Below are 27,973 nucleotides of genomic sequence, written 5' to 3' on the forward strand. Positions count from 1 at the left end.
GACGTGAAGCAAGTCTTCGGCAGGCGTCAACAGCAACATTGAAAAGGGTAGAGTCATACGTGCTGCTTCTTTCACAGCAGGAGCGTATCGCCGCCTAGGGGTGCTTGCCCATACCCTCTGACATGGACGATTCCACATTACGTAGGAGGTATTTTGTATCCATTCCTGTCCGCTAAGGTGTCCTGCTTCAACTTCAAAGTCGATTATCTACCACCTTGTTTTATTTTACCGTTTGAATTTAAATGCGTGCTAAACTTATTCCATTCGGTGCAGTTTCGAAGATCACGTCTCGCCTAGAGAAATCAGTAACACCCCCTTATTTTGCCACATTCAAGTTCATCACTCTAGGGCGGAAGGGCTGGGGGGAACTTGTGCTGTCAAAGTAACACTAGTGGAGACTTGTGGAGTTCTGAATATTCTCGGCAGCATATATATATATATATATATATATATATATATATATATATATATATATAAAATATATATATATATATATATATTAAAGAAAAGCGTGTGTGAAGCAAGCTCCGATGATGGAGGGTCAACGATGGCTGCCGCTGGAAGCGAACCCCGACGTGAGTGTGCTTGCAGTCGGTGCTCTTTTGGGCGCCTTTCTTTTCATTCATTGCTTTCGGCACAATGAGCAATGCTTTTTCCTTCTCTTTTGTTTTATAGGTGATGAACCAAGTGAGTAGCAAGGTCAACAGCAGACCATAAGAGTCCAGTGAGCGGTTCTTAACGTTTGTATCTTTGTTAATCAGTGAAAAGTTATTGAAGCTTATTTGTATGTGCTTACCGATTAGTGGATGTAAAATAACGTGTTGCGTAGTACCACAGTGAGTCAGTAATTTTTGTTCACTTAGCTTAATTGGACTTTATTATCTAGGAGAAGAATTATTTGCAGCAGGATTTCATGAATACAAAATACTTTTCTATAGGTACAAGAGCATAAAAGATAAGAGATGTCAAACGCCGTATCAGAAAACACACCCTGTGATTCTTACAGAAGGGGGAGGGTGGTCATTTTTGGTACGTATTTGTATAATATCAAGAGCACCATATATTTTTTGTAATGTTCAATTATCCGTGCTGCTGCTAGCATAGAATACTGTATTATGTTGAATGTGATAAAGTCTTTACTGAATCATAATGCAGGGATTCAATCTGTAAAAACAATACCATCGGGTATAAACGTCGCGGTATATATTTAAATTAATTATTCAATAATTATTTAAAGGCCCGTTCAATTAATTTACACCTAGTACCTTTTGATTCATGCAAGCCTTAATGTAAAAAAGTTATATCCATAATCACACATATTTTAAGTATACCTTTAGTGAAAATTGATTCCAGGGGCTCCATCTGTAGAAACGATTTACACCCTGGTGGTTTGTAAGTTGGTTTGAATAAATAGTTCTAAAAAAAAATATATGTAATAGGGGTACTTATTGTTAAACTAATGCAATGTGTGCATGGGTCTGCTGGATGCTTCTTATAAACTATAAGTTGTGGTCATACTGGATTGATGGACATCTTGATGAATAATAAACAGAATATCCAGATGCATATCATTAAAGGTATTCGTATATGGTAGTGGAATGGGGAAGCATCACATTTGGGAAGTGGTTATAACTGCTATTTTACAACACCATAGTCTATAGTTCATACTCAAGTTGCAGTGTACAGTTTGCATGCTCTTCCCATCTCTACATGGGGTTTTTCTCCATGGTCTCTTTTTCCTTCTCCTTCCACATTAAAAATATGTGCAGGTTAGGTTAACAAAACAAAACAGACTACAACCAGGTCCTATATGTGAGGACATGGCAGTATGTTTGAATGTGTCCAATCTACGTTTCGTTCCTGTGATGTGTCTGATGCTGCCTGGGTGAATTTACATTAGAATAAATAGGTTGAGAAGAAGGAATGTAGAGGCAAAAGGAGCATATTGGCATTACTTCTTTTACATGTCAATCTGGTTTACTGACTCAATAATAGAGGTGTTTACCCATTCCCACTGACTTGGGTGATTCCACACTACAATTAAACAATTTAAGTTAAACTTAAAGTTTTGACACACAGTGTTTCAGATATGAAGCAGCGCCATTAAATTAAACAGCACACTTTTTTTAAACTGTTTTGTTTAAAATTTGCATTGTTAGCTTACTTAGCAGTTGTTGAGTTTATGTCTGCTTGAAATCAAGAATTTGCTGCGTTCTTTGTGGAATCTTATTATAATGCGTAGAATTCTTGAGTATATTATCTGAAGGCTAAGTGTTTTATCTTTTGTGATCTCTAAACTGGGCCTGCATAGTTGTTTTTGCCCTGTAATTAACTCACTTTTCTGCTTCTCTATGGCCATAACATTTTAAATAGGTATGGCATGTATAGAACATCATGGAGACAGTACAAAAATAAAAATAATTTATTAAAATGCAATTTCAATTTTTTTACTCTATCACTGACTTAATTTAATAGTTTAACGCAAAAGCATGTACACGGTTGGTGTTTTATTTAACAGTTGCTAAAATGTAGGTTTGTATTTTGTTATGCAAAGTGAACTTTCTAATGAAACGGATTATGTGGGTCATCTTTAAAGTAGTCTTTATTAATACTGTAGGCCTTTTTGAATTTTGTCAAGTGGATGGGGGAGGCATCCCACACAAGCAGTTGGAAGATTCAAAACCTTTGTTTTTTATTGTTAGACTTTGCTGTGGGTTTGCTGCCAAACGCCAGTAGTTTTGAAACAGTTAATAGATTGTTATTGTAATAAGTCCATCCTTTAAAACAATTTTTTTATGTTATTGTCTTCTAAATCTTCTAAATTTGACAAAAGGTCATTTGACACTGAAATTAATTAGAATGGGCTATTTTGTTTTTAGACTAAATAAGGATTTTTGATTCATTGTTTAGCCAAAATGTGAGAATATAATACATTAAATAGTAAAATTTGAGAAATAAAATTTTATGTCCTCCAGAAAATATCTGTGCGGATAGATGGTTGTTTAAAAATGTAATACAGCAGTCATTTTTCATTTCCCCAACTTAACTGTATTTTATTCTGCTGCAGTGGTACTCCAGCATACCATAGGTAATGTGCCATCCATACATTTTTACAGTTTGTAATATAATTCTCTCCTTAGTTTCTCAAAAATGTAGGTTTACGTCCCACTTGGCAGTTTGGAGACGTTTATGGATTGGACCCTGAACTTCTGTCCATGGTGCCAAAGCCTGTTTGCGCAGTTTTGCTTCTTTTCCCAGTAACAGAAAAGGTAATGTATTACTTTTGAACAACATAGATATCTGATAAATAAAATTGAAGTGAAATAGTATACATTTGAGTAACATAATATTCTCTAATGTAGTTGTTTAAGGTATTGCACAATTTAAAAAAAAGTTTTAAACTCTGTGTCCATAATTTACTGAAGTACCTGCCCTAGTCTCCATGTTTTAGCATTAAGGATTATCCTTTGCATGTTTCATGATTAGACACACACTTGAATAATAATATTTGCATAAGAAAGTGACACAGGACTCGGTGGACTTTTGCTTAAGGGCACTAATACCTGACTGGCAGTCAGATCCACAAATGCCACTTCATTAGATGACATTGCAGAATTTCTGGGTATAAATAAAAAGATGAAACTATATTTACACATCATTTCCTATGTTATAAATCAATTCTCAAAATGTTTAAGTTGCTTTTATCAAACAAATTATAGGAAATTTTTGTCCTCTGTTATGTTAAGTATTGTCCTATTGCAGACATTTTATTTTAAAAGAGAGTGTTTACATCTCCTTGACTGTCTTTTTGTAAGGACATTTGGTGTATGCTTCAAGCCCTTTCTTTAATTTCTGCATCATAAAATATACACTCCACATTGGTTCAATTTGCAAATGAGGCAGTGCACATAAATATTTAAAGGAACGGAGTTAGTAATGCTTAGGGGTATCTTAATATGTTAATTAGTATAGTTGGTATCATTCTTCAATAGCAGCTTTCCACTTAGCAACATTAGTTTTTTATGATCGTGTGTACTCAGTTTCTGTAGTAATTTTATGAAGCCCATGTTTATAGATATATGTTCTAAATAAAATTGATCAGCTTTTTTATTAAATGAATGTTCAATTTCTGTCTGCTGTTTATATCCAGAATTGTCACTAATTGTAACTATAATGTATCTGAGACTAGATTTTAAAATTTTATTCTTTATATTTGACTAGCAAAATACCCGCGCTTCGCAGCGGAGAAGTAGTGTGTTAAAGAAGTAATGAAAAAGAAAAGGAAACATTTTGAAAATAACGTAACATGATTGTCAATGTAATTGTTTTGTCACTGTTGTGAGTGATGAGTGTTGCTGTCATGTATATATGTAGATATGTATGGATATGTGTATATATACACATATCCAAAGATATCTACATATATACATATACGCATATACACACACACACACACACACATATATATATATATATATATATATATATATATATATATATATATATATATATATATATATATACACATACACTGCTCACAAAAATTAAAGGAACACTTTAAAGAAACACATTAGATACATCAGATCTCAATATGAAGTTGGATATCTATACAAATAACGACAGGGCAATGTCTTAGGAACAAAAGGATGCCAAGTCTTTTAATGGAAATAAAAGTTTTCTGCCTACAGAGGCCTCAATTGTGTAGACACCCTAAAATCAGAGTGAAATGAAGATGTGGCAGGCTAGTCCACAAACTTAATTTCTTCTACTCAAAATGCTTTTCAGTATCTTGTGTGGCCCCCACGAGCTTGTATGCATGCTTGACAACGTCGGGGCATGCTCCTAATGAGACGACGGATGGTGTCTTGTGGCATTTCCTCCCAGATCTGTATGAGGGCATCCCTGAGCTGTTGTACAGTCTGAGAAGCAACCTGGCGGCGCCTAATGGACCGAAACATAATGTCCCACAGATGTTCTATTGGGTTTAAGTCAGGGGATCGTGAAGGCCATTCAATTGTTTCAATTCCTTCATCCTCTAGGTACTGCCTGCATACTCTTGCCACATGAGGCTGGGCATTAGGAGGAAACCAGGACCTACTGCACCAGCGTAGGGTCTGACAATGGGTTCAAGGATTTCATCTCGATACCTTATGGCAGTCAGAGCACCATTTCCTATGCAGTAGATGTCTGTGTGTCCCTCCATGGATATGCCTCCCCAGACCATCACTGACCCACCACCAAACCTGTCATGTTGCACGACGTTGCAGGCAGCATATCGTTCTCCCTGTCTTCTCCAGACTCTTTCACGTCTATCACAGCTGCTCAGGGTGAACCTGCTCGTCTGTAAAAGTACAGGGCCAGTGGCGGACTTGCCAATTCTGGTGTTCTTGAGCAAATGCCAGTCGAGCTCCACGGTGCTGGGCAGTGAGCACAGGGCCCACTACAGGACGTCAGGCCCTCAGGCCATCTTCATGAACTCTGTTCCTGATTGTTTGGGTAGAGACATTCACACCAGTGGCCCTCTGGAGGTCATTCTGTAGGGCACGAGCAGTGCTCAGCCTGTTCCGCCTTGCATAAAGGAGCAGGTATCGGTCCTGCTGATGGGTTGAGGACCTTCTACGGCCCTATCCAGCTCTCCGAGAATAACAGCCAGTCTCCTGAAATCTCCTCCATGTTCTGGAGATTGTGCTGGGAGACACATTAAACCTTCTTGCTGCAGCACGTGTGGATGTGCCATCCTGGAGAAGTTGGACAACCTGTGCAACTTCTGTAGGGTTAAGGAATCGCCTCATACTGCCAGTAGAGATAATTACTCAAGCCAAAACTAGCATGAGTGGAAAACCAGCCAAAAAAGATCAAGAGGGAGAAACTTGAAATGACCTCCACATGTAAAACCAGTCCTGTTTTGAGGGTTTTCTAATTGTTGCCACTTTAGTGCACCTGTCGTTAAGTCCATGAACACCAATACAGCTGAAAGTGATTAACAATGACCTCCGCTGCTTAACCAACCAGAAAATTATCAGACAGGTTTAATTGATTTCATGCCAGGCCCAATAAAAAAAGTGTTCCTTTAATTTTTGTGAGCAGTATATATATCTATACTAATAAAAGGCAAAGCCCTCACTCACTCACTCACTCACTCACTCACTCACTCACTCACTGACTCATCACTAATTCTCCAACTTCCCGTGTGGGTGGAAGGCTGAAATTTGGCAGGTTCATTCCTTACAGCTTCCTTACAAAAGTTGGGCAGGTTTTATATCAAAATTCTATGCGTAATGGTCATAACTGGAAGCAGTTTTCTCCATTTACTGTAATGGAGATGAGCTTCAACGCCGTGGGGAGTTTCGTGTGACATCATCACCTCCTCCCGTAATCACGCAGTACATAGAAAACCAGGAAGACCTCAAAAAAGCGCTGAAGAAAACATGCATTATATAATTGAGAAGGCAGCGAAACAATAAGAAGCGAGCGAGTGACATATACAACCATATTCATGAGTTCTGCTACTTGAAACAAAGCACGATGTAAACCTACACTTTAAATTAAGTTCATAGACAGGCTGCCGCTGGCGTTTGTAATTTAGTGCCTGCCCATATAAGGCCGTCCGTCAGCGGCAATCCAATAGCAAACTGCCACGGGTAAATATTCACGGGTGAAGGACTGTGCTTATGGAGAGGAAGATGAGATGGTCAGGGTGGTGTTTGACACAAACTCAGCGAAACTGAGAGAGAAAGTTTTAAGTGCCAGGACTAAGGTAACATTAAATACAGCCATGGACATAGCGAGATGGCACCAGCACAGCTGGGAACCTTCGATGCATGTACACCGAGTGGCTCACGTGAACTGGCGCAGTGCACAGATAAAAGCAACAGTTCCAAAGAGCTGAACAAAACCGAATTACACAATTGAAAAGGCAGCAAAAATATGAAGCGTCTCATACATACAAGCATATTCATAAATCCAACTACTGCGGAAACAAAGCACACGTTGGAAAAAGTCAATGTCCCGCTAAAGGAAGACAGTGTAAAAAAAACCCGTGCATGCAGTGTGTCAGGTCTCAGATAAAGAAGAAGACGAGCTGTTTATTGATGCAGTAAGAAACGAATCGATGAATGAAACCTGTCATCTTTACAACGATTGACAAACACGGAATGTAACTTGAACACAACACATCCTACAAATACGAACCTGATTGAAAGAAATAATGATAATCAAATCCTTGATGACAGCAACACTTAGTAACATTCACAAAACAAATACTGTATATTGACAGTCATGTTACGTTATTTTTAAAATGTTCCCTTTTCTTTTCTAGCTTTTTAACACACTACTTCTCGCTGCGATACGCGGGTATATATATATGTATATATATATAACCCGATCTACATACTCGAATAATGGATACTTTATTCGCCATCAATGATTGTTTTGGTAAAGCCATACTCAGTGTATTCATTAGATGAGCGGTAAAAAGTAAGGCGAGGGAGGATGACTTATTGAGGCATGCAGGCTGTAGTCTTGCGTCAACTCTATCTGAATTACACGATCACATTTGAAAAATATATCTTTTCAAGTTCTATTTAGTCCATATGTGTCAAACTCAAGGGCGGGGCCACATCCGCCCGCGAGATCATTTTATATACTGTATTATTGTTATTAAAGCCGGGTATATGAAGCGCTGGTAACACAATAAACTACAGATCCCATAATGCAGCGCTTCAGCTGCCTTGCGAACACTTACCGCGTTAATCAAGTCTACCTTATGATGCTGCAAGTTATTGCGAAGCTAGCTCACACGATGCTGAAGAGAAAAGTTGATTCTGAAAATAGAGCCTTTAAAACCGATGGGAGGCTGAGTATATGTTTACTGAACCCGTGTGTCTCATTTGTGGAGCTAATGTGGCTGTAATTACAGAATTTAATCTAAGACGGCACTATAAAACAAAACATCAGGGTAACCTGAAAGACCTGAATGCAATGCAGAAGATACAGAAAGCAGAAGAATTAAATAAGAATCTGACACTTCAGCGGACGTTTTTACCCGTGCACAATCACAAAGTGATTTCAATTGAGGCTGCTTTTATGGGAGACACAACCACTTGCCCCACTTTCCCTGTTGCCAAGTAATGTTAAACCAAGTCGTCACTACGGTGTTCCCAAATCGCACTTTGCTGATAAACTGGCGCACTGAGTTTGCACGGCGCTTTGGTGACTTTGAAGAACAAAAAGTCCGTCTACATGCGGCTCGAACCTTGTGCATGTTTGGTAGCACATATCTGTGTGAGAAGCTCTTCTCAGTGATAAAGACTAACAAAACAGCACACAGGAGTCGCCTCACTGATGAGCACCTGCAATCCATCCTGAGAATCTCCACAACACAGAACCTCACACCAAACAGAAACGAACCTGTTGCCAAAAAGATGCCAGGCGTCCAGCTCTAAAATGACATATGAGCAAAGACAACTGAATGATTTGATTTGTTATTGCTGAAAGGAACACATTTTATTTATATTTCCAGGTTTTGTTATGCAGCATGTTCATATTTGAATTTGTATAATTTTGACAGGATATATTTTTATGGAGAGCAAAATCTTTTGGGATATTTAAAATCTAAGTTTATTTTTATATATAAAATTACATAAGAGTAAAGAAATTTGAATGTTTGTTCTTTTAATGTTTACTTTATTTCTAACTTGTATAATTTAGACAGGATATATTTTTATGGAGAGCAAAATATTATAAGTTGTTTAAGGTTTGAGTTGATTTATTCAGGAATAATATTCCTGTCTGTTTTTACCATTCCTACCAAAGATATTTCTGTCGACTAAATAAAAATTCCTTCTATTTAAAATTTAAATAGAACTTGAACAAATACGATAGTTCATAATATCCACGCAGACTTGCACGTAAGAGCGGTGTCATCCGTTTTAACAAACAGCGTATTGCACTGATCTGAAATAGCTGTGTGTGTATATATGTAGATATGTATGTATATGTATATATGTATGTATGTGTGTATGTATATGTATGTATATATATGTATATATATGTGTGTGTGTGTATATATATGTGTATATGTATAGATATGTATATATGTGTTTGTGTGTGTATATAATATATATATATATATATATATATATATATATATATATATATATATATACAACAACACTCATCACTCACAACAGTGACAAAACAATAACATTGACAATCATGTTACGTTATTTTCAAAATGTTTCCTTTTCTTTTCATTGCTTCTTTAACACACTACTTCTCATTCTGGCCTTGGTATTTTACTAGTATATATATATATATATATATATATATATATATATATATATATATATATATATATATATATATATACACACACACACAAAAACCGGATTCCAAAAAAGTTGGGACACTAAACAAATTGTGAATAAAAACTGAATGCAATGATGTGGAGATGGCAAATGTCAATATTTTATTTGTAATAGAACGTAGATGACAGATCAAACGTTTAATCCGAGTAAATGTATCATTTTAAAGGAAAAATATGTTGATTCAAAATTTCACGGTGTCAACAAATCCCAAAAAGTTGGGACAAGTAGCAATAAGAGGCTGGAAAAGTAAATTTGAGCATAACAAAGAGCTGGAAGACCAATAAACACTAATTAGGTCAATTGGCAACATGATTGGGTATAAAAAGAGCTTCTCAGAGTGGCAGTGTCTCTCAGAAGCCAAGATGGGTAGAGGATCACCAATTCCCACAATGTTGCGCAGAAAGATAGTGGAGCAATATCAGAAAGGTGTTACCCAGCTAAAAATTGCAAAGACTTTGCATCTATCATCCTCAATTGTGCATAACATCATCCGAAGATTCAGAGAATCTGGAACAATCTCTGTGCGTAAGGGTTAAGGCCGTAAAACCATACTGGATGCCCGTGATCTCCGGGCCTTTAAACGACACTGCACCACAAACAGGAATGCTACTGTAAAGGAAATCACAGAATGGGCTCAGGAATACTTCCAGAAACCATTGTCAGTGAACACAATCCACCGTGCCATCCACCGTTGCCAGCTGAAACTCTACAGTGCAAAGAAGAAGCCATTTCTAAGGAAGATACACAAGCTCAGGCGTTTTCACTGGGCCAGGGATCATTTAAAATGGAGTGTGGCAAAATGGAAGACTGTTCTGTGGTCAGACGAGTCACGATTCAAAGTTCTTTTTGGAAATCTGGGACGCCATGTCATCCGGACCAAAGAGGACAAGGACAACCCAAGTTGTTCTCAACGCTCAGTTCAGAAGCCTGCATCTCTGATGGTATGGGGTTGCATGAGTGCGTGTGGCATGGGCAGCTTACATGTCTGGAAAGGTACCATCAATGCAGAAAAATATATTCAGGTTCTAGAGCAACATATGCTCCCATCCAGACGTCATCTCTTTCAGAGAAGACCCTGCATTTTTCAACAAGATAATGCCAGACCACATTCTGCATCAATCACAACATCATGGCTGCGAGGAGAAGGATCCGGTACTGAAATGGCCAGTCTGCAGTCCAGATCTTTCACCTATAGAGAACATTTGGCGATCATAAAGAGGAAGGTGCAACAAAGAAGGCCCAAGACGATTGAACAGTTAGAGGCCTGTAATAGACAAGAATGGGAGAGCATTCCTATTTCTAAACTTGAGAAACTGGTCTCCTCGGTCCCCAGACGTCTGTTGAGTGTTGCAAGAAGAAGGGGAGATGCCACACAGTGGTGAAAATGGCCTTGTCCCAACTTTTTTGGGATTTGTTGACACCATGAAATTCTGAATCAACATATTTTCCCTTAAAATGATACATTTTCTCAGTTTAAACTTTTGTTCCGTGATTTATGTTCTATTCTGAATAAAATATTAGAAGTTGGCACCTCCACATCATTGCATTCAGTTTTTATTCACGATTTGTATAGTGTCCCAACTTTTTTGGAATCCGGTTTGTGTGTGTGTGTATATATATATACTAGCAAAATACCAGGCTTACAGAGGAGAAGTAGTGTGTTAAAGAAGCAATGAAAAAGAAAAGGAAACATTTTGAAAATAATGTAACATGATTGTCAATGTTATTGTTTTGTCACTGTTGTGAGTGATGAGTGTTGCTGTCATATATATATATATATATATATATATATATATATATATATATATATATATATATATATATCTCTATCCATATATATATATATATATCTATATACACACAAATACATATATATATACATATACATACATATCTACATATATACACACACAGCTATTTCAGATCAGTGCAATACGCTGTTTGTTAAAACGGATGACACCCGCCTTACGCAAGTCTGCGGGATATTATGAACTATCAGATTTGTTCAAGTTCTATTTAAATTTTAAATAGAAGGAATTTTTATTTAGTCGACAGAAATATATTTGGTAGGAATGGTAAAAACAGACAGGAATATTATTTGTGAATAAATCAACTCAAACCTTAAACAACTTATAATATTTTGCTCTCCATAAAATATATCCTGTCTAAATTATACAAGTTAGAAATAAAGTAAACGTTAAAAGAACAAACATTCCCATTTCTTTACTCTTATGTAATTTTATATAAAAATAAACTTAGATTTTAAATATCCCAAAAGATTTTGCTCTCCATAAAAATATATCCTGTCAAAATTATACAAATTCAAATATGAACATGCTGCATAACAAAACTTGGAAATATAAATATTTGTTGACACCGTGAAATTTTGAATCAACATATTTTTCCTTTAAAATGATACATTTACTCGGATTAAACGTTTGATCTGTCATCTACGTTCTATTACAAATAAAATATTGACATTTGCCATCTCCACATCATTGCATTCAGTTTTTATTCACAATTTGTTTAGTGTCCCAACTTTTTGAATCCGTTTTGTGTGTGTGTGTGTATATATATATATATATATATATATATATATATATATATATATATATATATATATATATATATATATATATATATATATATATATATATATATATATATATATATATATATATATATATATATATATACTAAAAATACCAAGGCGCAGCGAGAAGTAGTGTGTTAAAGAAGCAATGAAAAGAAAAGGAAACATTTTGAAAATAACGTAACATGATTGTCAATGTATTGTTTTGTCACTGTTGTGACTGATGAGTGTTGTTGTCATATATATATATATATATATATATATATATAAATAAATATAAATATATATATATATTTACACACACACACACACACAAACATATATATACATATCTATACATATACACATATATATACACACACACACATATATATCTACATATATATACATACATATACATACACACATACATACATACACACAAATACATACATATCTACATATATACACACACAGCTATTTCGTATCAGTGCAATACGCTGTTTGTTAAAACGGATGACACCCGCTCTTACGTGCAAGTCTGCGTGGATATTATGAACTATCAGATTTGTTCAAGTTCTATTTAAATTTTAAATAGAAGGAATTTTTATTTAGTCGACAGAAATATCTTTGGTAGGAATGGTAAAACAGACAGGAATATTATTCCTGAATAAATCAACTCAAACCTTAAACAACTTATAATATTTTGCTCTCCATAAAAATATATCCTGTCTAAATTATACAAGTTAGAAATAAAGTAAACATTAAAAGAACAAACATTCAAATTTCTTTACTCTTATGTAATTTTATATATAAAAATAAACTTAGATTTTAAATATCCCAAAAGATTTTGCTCTCCATAAAAATATATCCTGTCAAAATTATACAAATTCAAATATGAACATGCTGCATAACAAAACCTGGAAATATAAATAAAATGTGTTCCTTTCAGCAATAACAAATCAAATCATTCAGTTGTCTTTGCTCATATGTCATTTTAGAGCTGGACGCCTGGCATCTTTTTTGGCAACAGTTCGTTTATGTTTGGTGTGAGGTTCTGTGTTGTGGAGATTCTCAGGATGGATTGCAGGTGCTCATCAGTGAGGCGACTCCTGTGTGCTGTTTTGTTAGTCTTTATCACTGAGAAGAGCTTCTCACACAGATATGTGCTACCAAACATGCACAAGGTTCGAGCCGCATGTAGACGGACTTTTTGTTCTTCAAAGTCACCAAAGCGCCGTGCAAACTCAGTGCGCTCAGTTTATCAGCAAAGTGCGTATTTGGGAACACCGTAGTGATGACTTGGTTTAACATTACTTGGCAACAGGGAAAGTGGGGCAAATTGCACTGGTGCATTTGTGTCTCCCATAAAAGCAGCTTCACTTGAAATCACTTTGTGATTGTGCACGGTAAAACGTCGGCTGAAGTGTCAGATTCTTATTTAATTCTTCTGCTTTCTGTATCTTCTGCATTGCATTCAGGTTACCCTGATGTTTTGTCTCATAGTGCCGCCTTAGATTAAATTCTGTAATTACAGCCACATTAGCTCCACAAATGAGACACACGGGTTCAGTAAACATATACTCAGCCTCCCATCGGTTTTTAAAGGCTCTATTTTCAGAATCAACTTTTCTCTTCAGCATCGTGTGAGCTAGCTTCGCAATAACTTGCAGCATCATAAGCTAGACTTGATTAACGCTGCATTATGGGATCATTATGGGATTATGGGATATGAAGTGTTACCAGCGCTTCATATACCCGGGCCATTAATAACAACAATACAGTATATAAAATGATCTCGGGCGGATATAATTACACCGGGCCGGATGTGGCCCGCCCTTGAGTTTGACACATATGGACTAAATAGAACTTGAAAAGATATATTTTTTCAAATGTGATCGCAATTCAGATAGAGTTGACGCAAGACTACAGCCTGCATGCCTCAATAAGTCATCCTCCCTCGCTCTTACTTTTTACCGCTCATCTAATGAATACACTGAGTATGGCTTTACCAAAACAATCATTGATGGCAATAAAGTATCCATTATTCGAGTATGTAGATCGGGATATATATATATATATATACATATATATATACCCGTATCGCAGCGAGAAGTAGTGTGTTAAAAAGCTAGAAAAGAAAAGGGAACATTTTAAAAATAACGTAACATGACTGTCAATATACAGTATTTGTTTTGTGAGTGTTACTGAGTGTTGCTGTCATCAAGGATTTGATTATCATTATTTCTTTCAATCAGGTTCGATTTGTAGGATGTGTTGTGTTCAAGTTACATTCCGTGTTTGTCAATCGCTGTAAAGATGACAGGTTTCATTCATCGATTCGCTTTCTTACTGCATCAATAAACAGCTCGTCTTCTTCTTTATCTGAGACCTGACACACTGCATGCACGGGTTTTTTACACTGTCTTCCTTTAGCGGACATTGACTTTTTCCAACGTGTGCTTTGTTTCCGCAGTAGTTGGATTTATGAATATGCTTGTATGTATCAGACGCTTCATATTTTTGCTGCCTTTTCAATTGTGTAATTCGGTTTTGTTCAGCCTTTTGGAACTGTTGCTTTTATCTGTGCACTGCGCCAGTTCACGTGAGCCGGTGTACATGCATCGAAGTTTCCCAGCTGTGCTGGTGCCATCTCGTGCTATGTCCATGGCTGTATTTAATGTTACCTTAGTCCTGGCACTTAAAACTTTCTCTCGCAGTTTCGCTGAGTTTGTACCAAACACCACCCTGACCATCTCATCTTCCTCTGCATAAGCACAGTCCTTAACCCGTGAATATTTAGTGGGAGTTTGCTATTGGATTGCCGCTGACGGACGGCCTTATATGGGCAGGCACTAAATTACAAACGCCAGCGGCAGCCTGTCTATGAACTTAATTTAAAGTGTAGGTTTACATCGTGCTTTGTTTCCGAAGTAGCAGAACTCATAAATATGGTTGTATATGTCACTTTCGCCGCTTCTTATTGTTTCGCTGCCTTCTCAATTATATAATGCATGTTTTCTTCAGCTTTTGAGGTCTTCCTGGTTTTCTATGTACTGCGTGATTACGGAAGGCGTGATGATGTCACACTAAACTCCCCCCATGGCGTTCAAGCTCATCTCCATTGCAGTAAATGGAGAAAACAGCTTCCAGTTATGACCATTACGCGTAGAATTTCGATAGAAAACCTGCCCAACTTTTGTAAGGAAGCTGTAAGGAATGAACCTGCCAAATTTCAGCCTTCCACCCACACGGGAAGTTGGAGAATTAGTGATGAGTGAGTGAGTGAGTGAGGGCTTTGTCTTTTATTAGTATAGATTATTATTTTTTGTCTGACTACCAAACCATAATTACAAATTGACTCAACCAGTTTTATTTGTGTGTATTTTATGTCATTACTAGAATTCACAGTTAATGAATAGTAATGTAATAATAGTATTCATTAAATGAGGCTTAAATTGTTTTCTGTTAGACCACATACACAAGTGTATAGTTTCCCATTATCATAAATGTAGTGCTGATAACCTAGTAAGACATAATGGATAGTGGCATTAAATGGTTGGGCCATGTTAATTGCAAACGGAAGACAGAAGCAGGGTATTTGTGTTTTAAAAAAAACAAAAAAAAAAAAAAACATGCTGAATGGACATAATGGAAATCAAGTGGCATAAATGGATAAAGGAATAAATATATTTTTCAAGTAGTAAGCAAGGTTACAAAATGTTTGGCACCATGCTACCTTTAAAAGAAATTTGCTCAGATTTATAAGAGTGAAAGGTCAGCTGTGAGAAATGCTCAAGAACAGTAAAAGAAAACAAGTAACAGTCAGTTGATTTTTTATTTTATTTTTTTCTAAACCCACTTATGTTGTAGTGTTTTTGTCAGTCAGAATTTATTATAGTAGCATTGTTCTTCAGAAACCAATGCTAGATGGTTTATCCATCTAAAAGCATGCCATCATCCTGCATAAATCCATGCTTGGTCACACTGGTCCAATTTAGAATCTCCAATGTCTTTGTACAAAGTGAGTAAAATTTTAGTCCCTGAGGAACACATAAAGCAGTTCAATTTGATCCAAACACTCTGAGCAATTGCTTTATAAAAATTAGGAAGATATCCTTGTAAGCAATGGCTGTACAGAAGAGTGCATATGCATCTTACTGTACTTCTGTGTCAACAGAATTTGTAATTGGGAAAATTATGCAAACTGGCCATGGTTATATTGCAGTATGTGCAGTCCCCAAAATTACAGTATTTGAACAAATTCAGATGGCAGCTTCCTGGTTTCTATTCAGGATTCTTCAACTATGTGTCATTGCCTGCATGTTTCTGGCAGTACAAAACAGTTTATTTTTATATAGCCCAAAATCACACAAGAAGTGCCGCAATGGGCTTTAACAGGCGCTGCCTCTTGACAGCCCCCCAGCCTTGACTCTCTAAGAAGACAAGGAAAAACTCCCCAAAAAACCCCAGTAGGGAAAAAATGGAAGAAACCTCCGTCAGTTCAGCAGGATTAAAACATGGCTTTTGGCAGCATAATGAATGAAGTAGATATTGTTCAGGAATAAGAGATAAAGGGTGTTTAAGACAGATTTTAAAATAGATGGTGTCTAGGTGTAAAAGTACTGTATATAGATAAGGTACAGGGAAATGTGGTTTTGGTATGAGAGATTATTTTCATAGGTTGATTCAGCATAGACGAGTGCTAGTTAAATATTTTTGAACCAAGTTAGAATTACCAATCAATTTTTAATATTGTTGAGATGAGGGTGGAAATGATAGCACCCATATTTCACTAGCACAGAGATATACATAGAGTACTAGACCTTTATGAGCTTTAGTTATAATTATTATTCCATAATTATGTTGTTCTGAGAACTCTGTGGCACATTATTTTTAATTTGTCAACCGCAGTCATTGAAATCAAATGTATCATTAAAAACAAAATCTGTCATCTCATTATTGAACCTTTCAAAGACAAGCTGCCATTTTAAATAGTCATTTGTTTGTTGTTGTTTTTTTTTCTGAACCTTTGCAAAGGTATAGAGAGCCTATCATTTATGTGTTAGATGGAAAGCATTATCCATCCTTAGAAACCTTGTGTTATATTTGACTAATGGTTAAATGTGTTTGATGATCAGAAACATTTTGTGTGACAAACATGCAAAAGAATAAGAAATCAGTCTATTACATGTATCATTAAAAACAAAATCTGCACACTTGCTCATACACCTTCACTCATTAATACTACCAAATTTCAAATTGCCAATCAGTGTAACGTGCACTTTAGAACATTAGAACAGTCAAGATGAGAACAGGCCATTAAGCCCAACAAAGCGCGCCAGTCTTATTCACTTAACTCTTTCAAAATAACATCAAGTCTAGTTTTGAAAGTCCCTACCATAGTGCCTGGTACATTTTTTTTATGTGTCTATGGTTCTCTGTGCGAGAAACCCACTAACCAAATATAACAATGTGATGGGTTTGATAATGTAAGGATAGTGTAAAGAAGTGGTGTTTATTATTTAAGTATCTGTCGGTTTCTTTTCTGTTTTTTTTCCTTTACCTTCTTCGGATTTCATTTATGTTATCTGACATAAATATATCTCACATGGTTTAGAAAAGGTCTCAAGAAAAGTACTTACTTTGAAACTGCATGTTTTGAATGTCATCACAGATACGAGTCTTTGTATTTTCGCATTCTGTCTAGGGCTGCCAAACTTCCTCTTTTTTCCGGACATGTCCTCATTTTTAACATGCCATGGACTGTCTGCGAGGAATTTCTACAATTTTGAAAATGTCTGGAATTTTGACTCCTAACATTTGAAAATCTCAATATCCTTATCATTGGTAATAATTGAAAGCTGTACATCAACCAGCATTTGCGTAAGGAGTGCACACACTTTTTCCCCCAGAATCTTTACTTCCATTTCGGTAGGAAACCATGCAGATATAATGACGAGAATAGTCAATATCTATCCAACTTGGCCTTTTTCACTTCATCTTTTGAATTCAGCTTTATCTTCTTGGCAAGTAGACAGTTCATTATTAATGTTGTTCCTTTAATTATTTGTACTGTAATTCTAATTCACTGCATCTAAGTGAATTTATTCAAAATCAAAATTACAATTTCACATTTTCTGTGTGCGATCTTATTTTCGATTCTTCTTTCTGCAGCTTGGTTAAACAAGAAATTTCATACCTCCAGGTACAGTCTGTTGTATTTAAGTGCGAGTAATGGAAAATATTATTACCACCTGTTATTCCAAAGTGGATTTAAATTTTAAATGAATGACTCTACTATTAAAGTTTCAGTTATGCAATATCTTTTTAGTTATCAGTTGATCAAGTAATACATCACTTCTTCAAGTAATTTAGTAATATTTTCATAATTCTTTCATTTACATTGATTCATGAATACCCATTATGCCGAAAAGGAAGTGCAAGTTCATGGACTATTTGAATGACAAATACCCTTGTCTTCGAAAGGGCAGAACAGATTCAATTAAGTGGCTAATGCTCACAAGATTCAGTTTCAGTAGTATGCTATGTAAAGATTTCTATTCATATTATCCAAGAACCCAGATTTACTGAGAAAAATAGCTTCTATGAAAAAATATAAAAGAATGTTGATAAATGCAAGTAAACTAAATTGAAAAGAATAAAATTAAATTTTCATTTTATTAGAAGTGAATTTGCCATGTGTATTATTTTTTACAGGTTCATGACAGTTGAGCTAGCCAAATAAGAATGGAAGAAATGAAATCTGTTAATTTAAGAGGCTTGACATATTCAAAATATTTAATGGGTTATTAGTTTGCCAATGACTGTGATTGATAGTGTTAAAATGCTACTAAAAGTTTATCATCCATCCATTATCCAACCCGCTAAATCCCAACCACAGGGTCACGGGGGTCTGCTGGAGCCAATCCCAGCCAACACAGGACGCAAGGCAGAAACAAACCCCGGGCAGGGTGCCAACCCACCGCAGTTTGCACACACACACAATCACCCACACCAAGCACACACTAGGAACAATTTATATCATTAAAAAAAAAAAATAAATAAAAAACATACGACAGTATAAAGGCTTATTATGATATTGTAGGGAAAGGCATTCTCAAAAGTCCTCATTTTTCGACCCAAATGTCCTCATTTCCAAAGGAAGAGAGATGGCAGCCCTAATTCTGTCTTACTATAAATTACAATTTTGAATGAGGGGTACAAATCATTAAGCTATTTGGTCATGTAGTTAATTAAATAGCTCTTAAAGGTTAGAACTGTTCCTTATGCTGTTCACACAGTTTTCACAATAATAGTCATCAAAAGCAATACATTATATACATAAATACTTAAGCTTGCTGTTTACTATCAAGACTTGCCACTTATTTGGCCTAAATGCAGCAGTTAATTGGCAGCAATGCCTGATGTTTTGCGGATTGCAGCAAGAATTCTAGTAGCTACATACAGACCTTTAGAGATTTTTGTTTACCATATATGTACCGTGTATGAATCCTTTGAAATACAAAGTTTTAAGTATATCTCCCTCACATGCAATCATATGCTGACTCACAGCTGGATTTGGGACCAGCCATTTGGCTGTAAGTCAGTCACAAAGTGTACAGGTCTTTGCAGCCATTTGGGCCTGGTGTGTGTCAGTGGTGGGCATACTTTAATTGCCAATATGAAGTAGCAGAAACCAAGCTTTATGTCTTGACAGCTGCACAGTAGGTCTGTGCAAGACAATGTTTCACAAGCACTCATGTATCGTGTTTTAAATGGTCTAAAATATATCTAGGACAATATCCAAATTGTAAAAACTTGTCAAGTGCTTAACTCGCTAGTTCATATGTTTTGTGATTACTGTGGCATAGAACATTTTGAATTAAAATATCTGCATGATTCGTAAAGCCTCAGATCTAAAATTACTCTTAATCCCCCAACAGCAATATTTGTAATAATATGTGATGGGATAACATTCCTCAATAAGAAAAGTCTGTCTTGATATCCTGCGCTACACTGCTTGCAGGAAAACTCATTTTGCTTAAATTGAGGAATTACAATCCATCTCCCATAATCTGGTGGCAAGGCAATGTCATATACTGCCATACAATGGAAGGAATTAAATTCTCTTGTGAGAAGTGGTTAACAATTTGACAAGAATTTGTCATTTGAAGTTGAGCATGCCAGTTCTCTGTTAATTATTTTCAGTTGTTTTAATATATGTAAGCTGTGTGAATCAAGTAGAGTAAACGTATTAAATATTCAGTTTAATGGATTTTTTTAACAAATTGAATGCATTGGTCCACTCAAAAATGTAGATTTTTTAAAATTTTTTTTTTTGAAGAAAGGGCAGGGCTGGGAGTTGAGGTGTAAGAAAAAGGATACTTGTTTTCTACTGCATTCTCAGCATTTGTTTCTGATGATTAAAGTTTTAGCAGAGAAGTCCTTATGTACCATACAAAAATATATTTTTAAGAACTCTAGAAATTAATATACAACAAGATTGCTGATGATATCACTTGGAGCAAAATTTAACTTTGTTGGCATTACGTTTTGAAAAAAAATTGTATGACTTTTTACATCATTTAGTAAATTGTAAATCAACAAAAAATATACTAGAAACATACATACACATTACAGTCTACTATACAGATATAAAATATGGTAAACTGTATTTTACTTATTCATAAATACTCTGAAGATTTTGGATCTGAAATATTTGTTTGAGAATTGAGAGAGAACACCTTGCAGCTATATTTAGCTGTTTAAACTGCTGTGACTTTTTGAGGTCATATGACCCACATGTGTACAATTATGTTCTCTTGTTGATGCATTTTATGTTGTTTCTTTCTGTTCTCTTAACTGGGAGAAGGACTACAAAGTGTTTGCGTGTGTTGTGAGTGAAAATGTACAGGTGCAGTATTTTGTCAGTGTTGGTATGTTTCCTGGATGTGTATTATAACTTGTATGATATAACTTATGCAGGTTTATTCTTTGGATGGAAATAGTGGGGTATGCCTGCCCAGCAGGGAACCACATTTTACAATAATGAGACTCTAAATCAGTGCAGTGCACAAATATGTCTAGACATAACAACATTTAACTCTTAGCCAATATCTAATGTTTGACATAGGAGAAAATAGCCAAGAATTATTATGCCAGGATTGCATTTTTATTTCTGTATAAAGTATATATAAATTGTATGCATATATAAAAGTAGGTGTGTAATTAAAAAAATAAATAAATAAATAAAATCCATCCATCCATTTTTCTAACCCACGTTTCCATTCCAAGAGTGCAGAGGAGTTGGTATGTAATCTTGCAAGATCAGAACTGAATACCAGCTACCAGTTCATCACAGGGTGCAATTATGCACACATCGAAATGCAACTTTACAAATTCCTTAACTTTATTAATCATTTTTACATTTTTTATGGATATTTAAAATATATTATTATTTCATGTCAGGTTTTTCTTTTATGGAGTAGAGACAGGACTTGGATCCTAATTGGTTATTATTATTATTTCATTGGTTGTAGTTGTGGATATGGTACGGGAAGAAATCTTACAGCAGTCTGGTTACGTGTTGACTTGTTTGTAGTACAAGAATAAACATTCAAACTAAAACTGAAAGTTATTGCCCCTCACTGGCTGTGGACTCAATCTAAGTCTGATTGTTAACAGTTGACCCTGATTGAATCCAGCCTTGCTCATTAGAGTGGTGTTGCCAGCACAGTTTCAAGAGGCACATCACAACACAAAGAAAATCATTTCCTGAAAGCCTCAGGAAAACCATGTTAATATTTATCAGTTTTAAAGGTTAAAAAGTAAAATTGCTAAGCTTCTGAGGCTCAACTGAACTATAATCAAAACCATAAAACATAGAGACCAGCAAATTGACATCTTGTTAACATTTCTCCAAGAATTAGAGATCTCTTGCTGCAATTCAGGGTTTATGATCCAAAATCACATAGGTAATCGGTTGTCTTTGAGTATCTGGAATAAAATTGTAACTTCTTATTATCTGACTGACGTCTTTATCCAAGGTGATTTACAACGTTTCAGATGCAGTTGGTTGCATTTCTTTTGGTTTTCTACCTTGAGCATCTCCTTCTTCTTCTTTCTCAGGGTTTGAAGTCCTAGGTCCAAAACCTTAACCATAAGAACACAAGTGCATGCTTAATATTTAACAAAATGCATTTAGATACTTTTCAATACTTCTAAAATGCTTTATTAATAGAATAATAGAATTAATAGATTTTTTTTTTGCTAACATCTATAGTTAAGCTAATGTTATGTAGTTTGGAAATGCTTTTCTTTATCAGGATCTGTATGACTTGGCATCATTGAAGTGAACCATTTGAGAATATAATGTATTGTGAGTGTGTTTGTCAAAGTTGCTGTTTGGCATTAACAGATGGATGGTCTGTGTTCACTATAAACTGAGACTTTTGATTAAATCTGTATGAGCATGCTTGACTTTAAATTTAAAGTTTTAGAAATGCATAGTTAAAACTGTAGCCCTAAACCCAGTTAAGATGATGTGGCAATACTTGAAACAAGCATTTAATACTCCACATCCAGGCATGTAATTGAGTTGAAGCAGTTTTAAATGGAATAGTGGAACAGAATTAGTCCAACGTGAAACTGATCTGTAATATCTGGATAGCTCTGTTTATAGATGCAAGTGAAGAGGGCATCACTCATTAGTCCAGGGGTGCAAGTACTTTTCCACATTTGCCATTGCATAACTTTAAGTATTAGAATTTTCATTTTTAAAAATCAATTTTTAATACATAAATGCATGATATGTATCTTTTTCTTTTATTTGTAATTTTGTATTGCACCGTGTGATCATAACAATCGATGTAGTTTTATAGATAAATGTCAGATATAGAAGTTGGTTGTGCTGCTTCATGTTTTAAATTGTGAGGGATGATACTAAACCTATTTTTATGTTATGTAGTACCTTTCCATAAGTATTGGGATGGTGAAATCACAATTGCCAATAACTGGGATAGCTTAGAAAAAATAGTATATAAGGAAAAAGTATTAAATATTTACAATTTTTCCTAATTACTATACACATACATGCAACATTTTAGATTAAGAGCACATTTTTGTAAATCTTTATCTTGAATACAATTGTAGTATACAACAAAGGCTCCACTTTAACTTCAGTGTCCCAGTGCTTATTGATTGTATGCTAATTTGGAATATTACAATACATTGCCTAGGCTGCACATAATGTTATAAATATGTAACAGATCTTAATTGTTTCTAAACGTCTGTAAAACTGCCCCGGATCTGATACTAGTAGATTTTCTGTATATATGTGTGTGTGTATATATGTGTTTTGTATATGTATGTAAGTATGTAACGAAAAGGAAAGGGAAATCAAATAGCATATTACAGGATAGGCCAAGCAAAATGTTCCTACATAAGTAATACATAATCAAATATTACACTTTACTCTGAAGTATGGCAGATATTTCTATTGTTTTGTATTCTGTTTTACCTGATTATTCCACTAGGTGGTGCACTTGGACTGCCATAAAATATTTTTGATTAACAAAGAAGCCTAAAATACACAGACTTTACACTGAAATATTTTTGATTAGCCACCTGTTGCCATAAGAAAAGGTTGTTTCATCTCACTAAGAACACTGCAACTTCGGCATGCATTCTTTTTGTATAGCAAATAAAACAAATAATGACTTTTACAAAACTATTACTTTACTAGTTAGGCACTATTGTCCATATGTCCAATGTGCCTTAGAACAAGCAAGAATGTTTAGAAATTATAGAGTTTTTGTTCTAGTACTATTTGCAACATCAAAAATATTATAAAGGAAATGAGACCTAACCAGAAAACTGAAGTGGGTAGTGATATTAAAATAAAAAAAAAAAAAAAAAGTGTTTGGTTACATGAAGACTGTAGCTACCCATGCAGTGTGAAGGAGTTGCCCAGCTGGTGAGGAATACAATGTCTTTGCTGGTAATGTGTTGCCATGAGAAGACAAAAAAAATTATCCCTGAAGTAATTTTGTCCAAGAACATTGTAGACATACTGATAGAAGCCAGTACTACTAGCAGTACTACAACTATGATAGCACAGACATCCTTAATGATTTGGTAGGCTTGCTTGTGCCTTGTTTCAAGAAAAAGTCAGATTGCAGGTTGCAATATTTTGGAGTCCTGAAACTTTAGTCTGACTAAATCTCCAGGATCACTGGAACCAGTAAGCCACTAGATTGGGTTCAGATCTTGTCACCCTGTAGTATTATTAGGGTTTGGCCTATGATTCAAGAAGTGATCTTGTGACTTCAGCATTAGACTTTAGGATAATGTTTAAAGGCTGCCAATGCTAATGCAATAATGAGTCTGGAGATGAGATGTGATTTGAAAAAGAGAAGCAACTGACATTGAGGTTCTGTGGCCAGAGAGAGAGAGAGAGAAATTTGGAGATGAGGAGGCAGTGCGCCTGATTAGGGTATTTTGCAAGTAGGTAAGTTGTGAAAAGAAATAGATCACTAAGGGTAATGGTTTACTTTGTGTTCTGTTTCATTTGATGTTGTGTTCTACCCTCTAATCATTCCCACATTGTCATGTTTTAATCAGAAACCACATCATTTTGTTGATATTGAATTCAAGTTAGTGTTATTACAGAATCACAAAGAATGCCTGCCATCTTTTATTGCGTAATATATCCTATACAGTCAAGCATCATTGAGTTTATTTACTGGAGTAAAAAGCAGTAAATATTCAAAAGCCATAGTCTGTTTTAGAGAATATAATTTATATCTGTAAAAAATCTGTGTAGTAACATTTACTTTTATATTGTCATCCTTGTTTTTACATTTTAGTATGAATCTTATAGACAAGAAGAAGAATCAAAAATAAACTCTCAAGGACAAGAAATTAGTTCACAGGTCTATTTCATGAAGCAAACAATAAACCTAAACCATGCCTGTGGAACAGTTGGCCTTATTCATGCTGTTGCAAACAACCAAGATAAACTGGAATTTGGTAAGCATATTTGTCCTTGATTCTTTTTTTTTTTCTGGAATGTACATTCCAGGTTTTCAATAGATAACCCTACTGCAGGCCTTTTGTCAGTGATATTAAAAATAGCAGCCTTGTAATTTAATGACTTCATTTACATTTAGTTTAGCTAAGCAGAAATGTGACACCACCCTGTAGGATGACGTGTGTATTTTCATCTGGGATTTTCAAAAATAGTCTTTTTTATGTTGAGTATAAATATATTATACATCCATCCATCCATTTTCCAACCCGCTGAATCCGAACACAGGGTCACGGGGGTCTGCTGGAGCCAATCCCAGCCAACACAAGGCACAAGGCAGGAACCAATCCTGGGCAGGGTGCCAACCCACCGCAGGACACACACAAACACACCCACACACCAAGCACACACTAGGGCCAATTTAGAATCGCCAGTCCACCTAACCTGCATGTCTTTGGATCGTGGGAGGAAACCGGAGCGCCCGGAGGAAACCCACGCAGACACGGGGAGAACATGCAATCTCCACGCAGGAAGGACCCGGGAAGCCAGCCCAGGTTTCCTAACAGCAAGGCAGTAGCACTACCACTGCGCCACCGTGCCCCCTATACTATATATGGTTTTTCATAATTAACATGTATTTATATTGTAAATAGAGACTTAATTTATGTTGCATATCATAATGCAAAGATTAAAATCACTTATAGTACTGTACAGTTGCATAACTTAGCATATTTGGTACAGATTATGTCCTAACTAGGGTTATGTGGTATACCAGTACTGAAAAAGTTACAAAAAAAAAATTTTTTAAATGGTACAATGCCAGCAGTTAAGTACTATTGGTACCGCAAGACAAAAGTAGTGTTGAAAAACATGGTACTCAGTTCTTCATTCGTCTGCTCTCTGTCAGGCTGTAGGCTAGCAGGACTTGACTTAAATTTTAGTCCTGGGCCACAAAAAAAAAATAGTAGTAAGTAGACATGAGAGAGTCAGATTTTGCCCTGCAGTGCTGAGAGGGCATTGATGAATGCCTAAGAAAATTCTTGAAAAGTAATTTATATACAGTATAAAGTTATCACCGAACTTATAAACAATGTCTTTACTGTAAAATCCTAATCTAAAAAGAAGAAAAGATAGCATTATTATCTTACTTGCTTACCCATTGTTGTTGTTTTACGTTGGTGTTGAATAGGAATGGCTCTGGCCAGTCCTGGAAGCCATCACTTGAGTCAAACTGGCATGTGTGTGTGTCTCCCCCAGCCCCCCAAAAAATATCGAGTAACCTTAACCATAAAATCTAAAGGTCTGCTGTTTGTTTACCCAAAATTCCAGACAATTTTTGGAATTTTATAAATATCAGCCACACCACTGTTTCAAGTCTCAAAAATAGGACATCATTGGGGGGAGTTCAAGAACGTTTGTTTTTATTTTCAAAACATAATATATAAACAATATCAGTAGATCATCTCTTGACTATATTCAACCCCCACCAATTGATCCAACCACACTATGAGCCCAACACAAGTGCCTTGTATAGGGGATAGTGGGAATGCATTTGGGAGCAGAATGGAACCTTAATTTGGTGTGAGACAAAGCAAAGTTCTGTTGGGACTTTTGTTGATTATGTGGCACAAAAGGGGAATTGTGCATCTTTGTAGCACATCATGGAGTTGCGCAGTATTCTTTTCTGGTTTGGGTTGTGTTGTCTGTTGCTCTGCTTAAATACAGTTCCACTAGTGGTACTGAGGTCTGAAAGCTGGTATCAATACCTTAGTCAAAATTTTAGTACCAATCCAATACTAATCCTACCTTGTGTTTACTTTTACAGTTGAAGCAATCCCCAATTTGTACCCATATTTTAGCTAAAACAAGTTACAAACCATTTTTACATGCTAGTGTGAAAGTCACTGACCCTTACTAAACGCTGCTTCTTTATCACTCATAAAAATCTGCTCCTTTGGCAATCATTTAACATACTGTATGTATTTTTTTTATTTTAACAGTAGCAAACTGAGGGCAACAGCAACATTTTCTTAATTAAATGTTTTTTTCATTCTCTGAGCAATCAAAATAATCAAATAAATGGAAAACAAATAGTAAATAATTATAGTGGTTATAGAAAGATGCAGTATGATGGTGTGGGTATTTCACTCTGCTCTGTTGATCCGTTTTGCCTTTGCACACATTACGTTTCTTCAAATATTTTAGTTTCCTAATTTCTATTTACATATTTCAAGAACATGCAAAATTAAATTAAATAACACCTCAAAGTATGGGTATGGGTTTGTGTTGTTGGTTCCTACATTGCTTCTGAACCATTCAATAAAGCCTCTACCTCCAAATGAACATTTATTTGAAAAAGTAGGTTTTTAGAAATGGATGCATAGATGTAGGATGAGTGCAGAGACAAGGTTAATGCAAAAGCAAGTCCTTGTTTTAAGAAACTAATGTTTTAAACATTATATAAGTATTGTTGTAGAACTTCATGATAAAACAAGCTAATATTTTAATTTAAAACGCATCTGGAGAAAGTGAGATGGATATTGTTAATTGGAGTTTGTCAACTTTTTTATTTATATATATATATATATATATATATATATATATATATATATATATATATATATATATATATATATACCACTATAAACCAGTTCTTGTACTTTTTTTGTTGTTTATATTTTAGTGTTTCCTGTGTTTTATGATTCATGAAAGGTACAAAAATAAACCCGCCATATTTTGAACCAAAAATATATTCATTTTAATTTAAGAAATAGAGATGTGAACTGGTCTGTAGCTGGCCATGTCTTTCTTGGATAATAAATTATGTCAATAAAATGAACATGTTGAATGCAGCAGGAAGTGTGAGCACACCATTGATATATACAGAGTGGACAAACACATAGAGAGCTATCCTTCTTTCTGACTTCTTAAGGAGTCTCTCTGGTATTGAAGAGTAAATTTTACTTACCCTTTGTGAGGGGTAGTATATTTAATGGGAATGGG

General features: G+C 35.4%; 1 protein-coding gene across 5 annotated transcripts in view; it reads left to right on the forward strand.

The window, feature by feature from the left end:
• uchl3 (ubiquitin carboxyl-terminal esterase L3 (ubiquitin thiolesterase)) overlaps positions 1–27,973 on the forward strand; it is a 74,461-nt gene continuing 46,488 nt past the window's right edge. The window contains exons 1-5 of one of the 5 annotated variants that reach the window (XM_039745349.1): positions 1–427; positions 481–575; positions 676–687; positions 3,141–3,269; positions 24,810–24,972. In XM_039745349.1, the coding sequence (XP_039601283.1) occupies positions 531–575; positions 676–687; positions 3,141–3,269; positions 24,810–24,972 (349 nt within the window). In that variant the 5' untranslated portion in view covers positions 1–427; positions 481–530. Of the gene's footprint in view, positions 428–480; positions 576–675; positions 688–721; positions 741–771; positions 837–938; positions 1,030–3,140; positions 3,270–24,809; positions 24,973–27,973 lie in introns of those variants that run through there. The other 4 variants (XM_039745348.1, XM_039745347.1, XM_039745346.1 and 1 more) reach the window with 4 other exon arrangements.

The sequence above is a fragment of the Polypterus senegalus genome, chromosome 2 (assembly GCF_016835505.1).
Source record: "Polypterus senegalus isolate Bchr_013 chromosome 2, ASM1683550v1, whole genome shotgun sequence".
Taxonomy (NCBI): Eukaryota; Metazoa; Chordata; class Cladistia; order Polypteriformes; family Polypteridae; genus Polypterus; species Polypterus senegalus.